This window comes from Oncorhynchus gorbuscha, unplaced genomic scaffold (assembly GCF_021184085.1).
Source record: "Oncorhynchus gorbuscha isolate QuinsamMale2020 ecotype Even-year unplaced genomic scaffold, OgorEven_v1.0 Un_scaffold_11878, whole genome shotgun sequence".
Lineage (NCBI taxonomy): Eukaryota > Metazoa > Chordata > Actinopteri > Salmoniformes > Salmonidae > Oncorhynchus > Oncorhynchus gorbuscha.
The window spans coordinates 1-9,263 of NW_025754342.1; the positions used below are offsets into that span (position 1 = coordinate 1).

The 9,263-nt window shown below is 52.1% G+C and overlaps 1 protein-coding gene across 1 annotated transcript; it reads left to right on the forward strand.

Annotated features, from left to right (window-relative positions):
• Window positions 1–1,384: 1,384 nt before the first annotated feature.
• Window positions 1,385–4,853, forward strand: LOC124030473 (kelch-like protein 40a; the record flags this gene model as incomplete). The annotated part of the gene is made up of 4 exons (XM_046341804.1): window positions 1,385–1,572; window positions 3,082–3,189; window positions 4,207–4,392; window positions 4,704–4,853. Coding segments are annotated over 4 exons (632 nt in total), but the record flags the coding sequence as incomplete, so codon positions are not given.
• Window positions 4,854–9,263: the final 4,410 nt, after the last annotated feature.

The following is a 9,263-nucleotide window of genomic DNA, read 5'->3' on the forward strand; positions in this document are numbered from 1 at the left end:
TGTATCTTCTGCATGGTCACCAAGTCATTTAGTACAGGTATCTTCTGCATGGTCACCAAGTCATTGAGTAGATGTATCTTCTGCATGGTCACCAAGTCATTTAGTACAGGTATCTTCTGCATGGTCACCAAGTCATTGAGTAGATGTATCTTCTGCATGGTCACCAAGTCATTGAGTAGAGGTATCTTCTGCATGGTCACCAAGTCATTGAGTACAGATATCTTCTGCATGGTCACCAAGTCATTGAGTAGAGGTATCTTCTGCATGGTCACCAAGTCATTGAGTACAGATATCTTCTGCATGGTCACCAAGTCATTGAGTAGATGTATCTTCTGCATGGTCACCAAGTCATTGAGTAGATGTATCTTCTGCATGGTCACCAAGTCATTGAGTAGATGTATCTTCTGCATGGTCACCAAGTCATTGAGTAGATGTATCTTCTGCATGGTCACCAAGTCATTGAGTAGAGGTATCTTCTGCATGGTCACCAAGTCATTGAGTAGAGGTATCTTCTGCATGGTCACCAAGTCATTGAGTACAGATATCTTCTGCATGGTCACCAAGTCATTGAGTACAGGTATCTTCTGCATGGTCACCAAGTCATTGAGTAGAGGTATCTTCTGCATGGTCACCAAGTCATTGAGTAGAGGTATCTTCTGCATGGTCACCAAGTCATTGAGTAGAGGTATCTTCTGCATGGTCACCAAGTCATTGAGTAGATGTATCTTCTGCATGGTCACCAAGTCATTGAGTAGATGTATCTTCTGCATGGTCACCAAGTCATTGAGTAGATGTATCTTCTGCATGGTCACCAAGTCATTTAGTACAGGTATCTTCTGCATGGTCACCAAGTCATTGAGTAGAGGTATCTTCTGCATGGTCACCAAGTCATTGAGTAGAGGTATCTTCTGCATGGTCACCAAGTCATTGAGTAGAGGTATCTTCTGCATGGTCACCAAGTCATTGAGTAGATGTATCTTCTGCATGGTCACCAAGTCATTGAGTAGAGGTATCTTCTGCATGGTCACCAAGTCAACACACCAGTAGGCCTAGATTCTCTCTCGCTCTCTGGGATCCTATTGAAGATGCCATAGAGCGAGGCAGACCTCCCTCCTCCACATTATAGATGTTATAATGTGGCTGTTTCCATTACAGAGATGCTGGCTGGCTGGCTGGCTGGCCGGCTGGCTGGCTGGCTGGCTGGCTGGCTGGCTGGCTGGCTGGCTGGCTGTCTGTCTGTCTGTCTGTCTGTCTGTCTGTCTGTCTGTCTGTCTGTCTGTCTGTCTGTCTGTCTGTCTGTCTGTCTGTCTGTCTGTCTGTCTGTCTGTCCATAGATCTGTCTGTCCTGTCAATATCTCAGCATGTAGACAGCTGCCCTGTCTGACCTCTGACATCTGTGACCTCCCAGTACGACCCAGTGAGTGCTGATTGGCTGGGCATGCCCCCCATCCCCTCACCCCGTTTCCTGTTCGGCCTGGCTGAGGCGGAGAACAGCATCTTCATGGTGGGAGGGAAGGAGCTGAAGGAGCAGGAGTCCAGTACACTGGACTCAGTGCTGGTCTATGACAGACAGTAAGTTACAGTCTATGTGACAGCACCAGTAAAAGCACCCAGTAACTGTCCTGTCTATGTGACCTGAATGCTCTCGTTGGCTGGCCCTCGTTTCATATTAGTCGCCAAACCCACTGGCTCCGGGTCATCTATGTCTTTGCTAGGTAAAGCTCTGCCTTATCTCAGCTCACTGGTCAACACCCACCCGTAGCACACGCTCTAGCAGGTATATCTCACGGGTCATCCCCAAAGCCAACACCCACCCATAGCACGTGCTCCAGCAGGTATATCTCACTGGTCACCCCCAAAGCCAATTCCTCCTTTGGCCGCCTGTCCTTCCATGTCTCTGCTGCCAATGACTGGAACGAATTGCAAAAATCAGTGAAAGCTGGAGACTCATGTCTACCTCACTAACTTTAAACATCAGTTGTCAGAGCAGCTTACTGTCAGGTGTGTGCGTACTGGGAGCGGAGTCAGGTGCAGGAGAGCAGAGAGTTGTGAACAGGCTCACACTTTATGTAGGCAGGAGAAACCAACAGACTGACGCCACTGCGTCAACACCTCCAGGCAAAAGTGCAAACGTGAAAACAGTCACAATAATACTATATAAACACAATAACATACCTTGTGAAATAAAACACGGAATAAACGCATACCAGTAAAGAGCATCAACATAGACACGTAACACAAAACTCATCTCACTCATCTCACAAAAAAAGACATGAGGGGGAACAGAGGAATGCAGTGTGATTGGGGAATGAAAACCAGCAGGGAACAAGACAAAACAAATGGATAAATGAGAAATGGAGATGCGATGGCTAGAAAGCCGGTGACGTCAAACGAGGAGCCGACTTCGGTGGAAGTCGTGACACTTACTGATCACTGCACCTGTACATAGCCCATCTGTACATAGCCCATCTGTACATAGCCCATCTGTACATAGCCCATCTGTACATAGCCCATCTGTACATAGCCCATCTGTAAATAACCCATCTGTAAATAGCCCATCTGTAAATAGCCCATCCAACTACCTCATCCACATATTGTTGTTATTTTTGCTCCTTTTCACCCCAGTATCTCCACCTGCACATTCATCTACCGCACATCCATCACTCCAGTGTTTAATTGCTATATTGTAATTACTTCGCCACTACGGCCTATTTATTTCCTTATCTCCATAATCTTACTCCACTTGCACACACTGCATATAGATTTCTCTATTGTGTTATTGACTGTATGTTTGTTTACTCCATGTGTAACTCAGTGTTGTTGTTTGTGTTGCACTGCTTTGCTTTATCTTGGCCAGGTCACAGTTGTAAATGAGAACTTGTTCTCAACTAGTTTACCTGGTTAATCAAGGTGAAAAAAAATCAAAAATAATAAACAATAGAGATATGAATCACAACACAATGGAAGAGTCATTCAACCTGCTGCCTCAGAGGAGTGATGTAATCAGGATGTTGTCAAATTGTTAGAATGTAGTCTGAGCTAGCAGTCTAATGTGTACCTCTCTGTGTTTGTCCTCCTCAGGTCTTTTAAATGGGGCGAGTCTGACCCCATACCGTACCCCGTCTACGGCCACGCTACTGTGTCTCACAACGGTCTTATCTATGTGATCGGAGGAAAATCGGATAGCAAGTGAGTTATTAACGTGATACTGCATTCTCTTCCACACTGTTGGTGTACAGCTCAGTCACGGTATACAGCTCAGTGACGGTGTAGAGCTCAGTCACGGTGTAGAGCTCAGTCACGGTGTAGAGCTCAGTCACGGTGTAGAGCTCAGTCACGGTGTAGAGCTCAGTCACGGTGTAGAGCTCAGTCACGGTGTAGAGCTCAGTCACGGTATAGAGCTCAGTCACGGTGTAGAGCTCAGTCACGGTGTAGAGCTCAGTCACGGTATAGAGCTAAGTCACGGTGTACAGCTCAGTCACGGTGTAGAGCTCAGTCACAGTATAGAGCTCAGTCACGGTGTAGAGCTCAGTCACGGTGTAGAGCTCAGTCACGGTGTAGAGCTCAGTCACGGTGTAGAGCTCAGTCACGGTATAGAGCTCAGTCACGGTATAGCAGCTCAGTCACGGTGTACAGCTCAGTCACGGTGTAGAGCTCCAGTCACGGTATAGAGCTCAGTCACGGTGTAGAGCTCAGTCACGGTGTAGAGCTCAGTCACGGTGTAGAGCTCAGTCACGGTGTAGAGCTCAGTCACGGTGTAGAGCTCAGTCACGGTATAGAGCTCAGTCACGGTATAGAGCTCAGTCACGGTATAGAGCTCAGTCACGGTATAGAGCTCAGTCACGGTGTAGAGCTCAGTCACGGTGTAGAGCTCAGTCACGGTGTAGAGCTCAGTCACGGTATAGAGCTCAGTCACGGTATAGAGCTAAGTCACGGTATAGAGCTCAGTCACGGTGTACAGCTCAGTCACGGTGTAGAGCTCAGTCACGGTGTAGAGCTCAGTCACAGTATAGAGCTCAGTCACCGTGTAGAGCTCAGTCACGGTGTAGAGCTCAGTCACGGTATAGAGCTCAGTCACGGTGTAGAGCTCAGTTACCGTGTAGAGCTCAGTCACCGTGTAGAGCTCAGTAAGGACAGTATGATCACTAACAACAACAACTATTACTACTGCTGCTGCTACTACTAGGATGTGTGTCTGTCCTGTAGGAAGGTGACGAAGAGGATGTGTGTGTACTGTGCACAGCGGTTTGAGTGGAAGGAGCTGGCTCCGATGCAGCTGGCCCGCTCTCTGTTTGGAGCCACCATCCATAAAGACAAGATATATGTAGCAGCAGGCGTCACAGACACCGGCCTGACAGACACCATTGAGGTCTACGACATCAACACCAACAAGTCAGTAGCAAGCCTGCAGCCTCAAAGAGTGTGTGTGTGTGTGTGTGTGTGTGCGTGCGTGCGTGCGTGCGTGCGTGCGTGCGTGCGCGTGTGTGTGTGCGTGTGCGTGTGTGTGTGTGACAGACTTCATGGAGGTCTACGATAGTAACACCAACAAGTCAGATTTCACATTACTGAAAGTGTCCCGAAGTCTGAGTTCACTGTGCTGCCAACATATTCTCTCTGGGAGCTGATGATGATTCAAGACAACAATGAACAGTGCCTGATTTACCTTTACTCATACGGCTGTTAAACCCATAACGTGTCTCCAGGTGGTCAGACTTTGTGGAGTTCCCTCAGGGTCGTAGCTCACTCAGTCTGGCATCGGTGGCCGGGGGTCTCTACGCTGTTGGAGGCTTCGCCATGATGCCCAGCCAGGACAAGGATGAACTCCTCCCCAAGGAGATGAATGACATCTGGAGGTGAGGAACAAACTGACGTTGGGATGGAGGCAGGGAGAGTCAGGGCTGTGGTTGGAGGCAGGGAGAGTCAGGGCTATGGTTGGAGGCAGGGAGAGTCAGGGCTGTGGTTGGAGGCAGAGAGAGTCTCGGGAACTATGGTTGAAGCAAGGAAAGTCAGGAGCTATGGTTGGAGAGCAGGAAGAAGTCAGGAGCTGCGGTTGGAAGCAGGGAAATCCAGAAGCTATGGTTGGAGAGCAGGAAGAGATTAGGAGCTGTGGATTGGAAAGCAGGGAGAGTCAGGGCTATGGTTGGAGGCAGGGAGAGTCAGGGCTGTGGTTGGAGGCAGGGAGAGTCAGGGCTATGGTTGGGCAGGGAGAGTCAGGGCTATGGTTGGAGGCAGGAGAGTCAGGGCTGTGGTTGGAGAGCAGAGGAGTCAGGGCTATGGTTGGAGGCAGGGAGAGTCAGAGCTATGGTTGGAGGCAGGGAGAGTCAGGGCTATGGTTGGGCAGGGAGAGTCAGGGCTATGGTTGGAGGCAGGGAGAGTCAGGGCTATGGTTGGAGGCAGAGAGTCAGGGCTGTGGTTGGAGGCAGGGAGAGTCAGGGCTGTGGTTGGAGGCAGGGAGAGTCAGGGCTATGGTTGGGCAGGGAGAGTCAGGGCTATGGTTGGAGGCAGGGAGAGTCAGGGCTATGGTTGGAGGCAGAGAGAGTCAGGGCTATGGTTGGAGGCAGGGAGAGTCAGGACTGTGGTTGGAGGCAGGGAGAGTCAGGACTGTGGTTGGAGGCAGGGAGAGTCAGGGCTGTGGTTGGAGGCAGGGAGAGTCAGGGCTATGGTTGGAGGCAGGGAGAGTCAGGGCTATGGTTGGAGGCAGGGAGAGTCAGGGCTGTGGTTGGAGGCAGGGAGAGTCAGGGCTATGGTTGGAGGCAGAGAGAGTCAGGGCTATGGTTGGAAGGAAGGTCTGGCTATTGTTGGAGGCAGGGAAGGTCACGGCTATGGTTGGAAGAAAGGTCTGGCTATTGTTGGAGGCAGGGAGAGTCAGGGCTATGGTTGGAGGCAGAGAGAGTCAGGGCTATGGTTGGAAGGAAGGTCTGGCTATTGTTGGAGGCAGGGAAGGTCACGGCTATGGTTGGAAGAAAGGTCTGGCTATTGTTGGAGGCAGGGAAGGTCACGGCTATGGTTGGAAGGAAGGTCAGGACTATGGTTGGAGGCAGGGAAGTTCAGGGATATTGTTGGAGGCAGGGAGAGTCAGGGCTATAGTTGGAGGTGGGGAAGGTCAGAGCTATGGTTGGAGGCAGGGAAAACCGGGGCTATGGTTGGAGGCAGGGAGAGTGATGGTTATGGTTGGAGGCAGGGAGAGTCAGGGATATGGTTGGAGGCAGGGAAGGTCAGGGCTGTGGTTGGAGGCAGGGAGAGTCAGGGCTATGGTGGGAGGCAGGGAAGGTCAGGGCGGTGTGATTGGAGGCAGGGAAGGTCAGGGCTATGGTTGGAAGGAAGGTCAGGGCTATGGTTGGAAGGAAGGTCAGGACTATGGTTGGAGGCATGGAAGGTCACGGCTATGGTTGAAAGGAAAGTCTGGCGTATTGTTGGAGGCAGGGAAGGTCATGGCTATGGTTGGAGGCAGGGAAGGTCAGGGCTATGGTTGGAGGTGGGGCAGGTCAGAGCTATGGTTGGAGGCAGGGAAAATCAGGGCTATGGTTGGAGGCAGGGAAGGTCAGGGCTATGGTTGGAAGGAAGGTCTGGCTATTGTTGGAAGGCAAGGAAGTTCACGGCTATGGTTGGAAGGAAGGTCTGGCTATTGTTGGAGGCAGGGAAGGTCATGGCTATGGTTGGAGGCGGGAAGGTCAGGTCTATGGTTGGAGGCAGGGAGAGTCGAAGGGCTGTGGTTAGAGGCAGGGAATGTCAGGAGCTTTGTAGGCAAGGGAAAGTCAGGGCTATGGTTGGAGGCAGGAAGTTCAGGGCTATGGTTGGAGTCCCAGGGAAGTTCAGGGCTATGGTTGGAGGCAGGGAAGTTCAGGGCTATGGTTGGAGTCAGGGGAAGTTCAGGGATATTGTTGGAGGCAGGGAAGGTTGAAACTATAGTTAGGAAGAAATTCAAAGCTATGGTTGAAGCAGGGAAGTTCAGGGCTATTGTTGGAGGCAGGAAAGTTCAGGGCTATGGTTGGAGGCAGGGAAGGTCAGGGCTATGGTTGGAAGGAAGGTCAGGACTATGGTTGGAGGCAGGGAAGTTCAGGGATATTGTTGGACGCAGGGAGAGTCAGGGCTATGGTTGGAGGTGGGGAAGGTCAGGGCTATGGTTGGAGGCAGGGAGAGTCAGGGCTATAGTTGGAGGCAGGGAGAGTGATGACTATGGTTGGAGGCAGGGAGAGTCAGGGCTATTGTTGGAGGCAGAGAAGGTCAGGGCTATGGTTGGAGGCGGGGAGAGTCAGGGCTATGGTTGGAGGCAGGGAAGGTCGTCCTATTCTGTCCTCTTACCTGACTTCCTGTTCTGTCCTCTTACCTGACGTCCTGTCCTCTCCTCCTGCAGAGTATGACGAGGGGAAAGGAAGTGGGTGGGTGTTCTGAGGGAGATCCAATACGCCTCTGGGGCCACCATCTTGGGGGCACGACTCAACACGCTTCGACTCACCAAGATGTAACACTCCTCAACACCATGAGGAGGCAGGGAGAGTCAGGGCTATGGTTGGAGGCAGAGAGTCAGGGCTGTGGTTGGAGGCAGGGAGAGTCAGGGCTGTGGTTGGAGGCAGGGAGAGTCAGGGCTGTGTGGTTGGAGGCAGGGGAGAGTCAGGGCTATGGTTGGAGGCAGAAAGTCAGGGGCTATGGTTGGAGGCAGGGAAGTCAGGACTGTGGTTGGAGAGCTGAGAGAAGTCAGGACTGTGGTTGGGAGCCCCAGGGAGAGTCAGGGCTGTGGTTGGAGGCAGGAAGGAGAGTCAGGGCTGTGGTTGGAGGCAGGGAGAAGTCAGGGCTCATAGTTGAAGCAGAAGGTCTGGAACCTGTGGTGGAAGGAAGAGTCTGGCGTAACTGTTGGAAAACGAGAAAAGAGTCAAACTATAGTTGGAAAAAGAGTCTAGCTATTGTTACCAGAGCAAGAGAAGAGTCCACGGCTTATAGTTGGAAGGAAAGAATACAGCTATTATTGAAACTTAGAAGGTCACTAGCTATGGTTGAGACTTGAGAAGAGTCAGGGCTATGGTTGGAAGGAAGGTCAGGACTATGGTTGGAGGCAGGGAAGTTCAGGGATATTGTTGGAGGCAGGGAGAGTCAGGGCTGTGGTTGGAGGCAGGGAGAGTCAGGGCTATGGTTGGAGGCAGGGAGAGTCAGGGCTGTGGTCCTTCTGTGGCTCAGTTGGTAGAGCATGGCGCTTGTAACGCCAGGGTAGTGGGTTCGATCCCCGGGACCACCCTTACGTAGAATGTATGCACACATGACTGTAAGTCGCTTTGGATAAAAGCGTCTGCTAAATGGAATATATATACTGTGGTTGGAGGCAGGGAGAGTCAGGGCTATGGTTGGAGGCAGGGAGAGTCAGGGTTGTGGTTGGAGGCAGGGAGAGACAGGGCTATGGTTGGAGGCAGAGAGAGTCAGGGCTGTGGTTGGAGGCAGGGAGAGTCAGGGCTATGGTTGGAGGCAGGGAGAGTTAGGGCTGTGGTTGGAGGCAGGGAGAGTCAGGGCTATGGTTGGAGGCAGGGAGAGTCAGGGCTGTGGTTGGAGGCAGGGAGAGTCAGGGCTATGGTTGGGCAGGGAGAGTCAGGGCTATGGTTGGAGGCAGGGAGAGTCAGGGCTGTGGTTGGAGGCAGAGAGAGTCAGGGCTATGGTTGGAGGCAGGGAGAGTCAGAGCTATGGTTGGAGGCAGGGAGAGTCAGGGCTATGGTTGGGCAGGGAGAGTCAGGGCTATGGTTGGAGGCAGGGAGAGTCAGGGCTATGGTTGGAGGCAGAGAGTCAGGGCTGTGGTTGGAGGCAGGGAGAGTCAGGGCTGTGGTTGGAGGCAGGGAGAGTCAGGGCTATGGTTGGGCAGGGAGAGTCAGGGCTATGGTTGGAGGCAGGGAGAGTCAGGGCTATGGTTGGAGGCAGAGAGAGTCAGGGCTATGGTTGGAGGCAGGGAGAGTCAGGACTGTGGTTGGAGGCAGGGAGAGTCAGGACTGTGGTTGGAGGCAGGGAGAGTCAGGGCTGTGGTTGGAGGCAGGGAGAGTCAGGGCTATGGTTGGAGGCAGGGAGAGTCAGGGCTATGGTTGAGGCAGGGAGAGTCAGGGCTATGGTTGGAGGCAGAGAGAGTCAGGGCTATGGTTGGAAGGAAGGTCTGGCTATTGTTGGAGGCAGGGAAGGTCACGGCTATGGTTGGAAGAAAGGTCTGGCTATTGTTGGAGGCAGGGAAGGTCACGGCTATGGTTGGAAGGAAGGTCTGGCTATTGTTGGAGGCAGGGAAGGTCATGGCTATG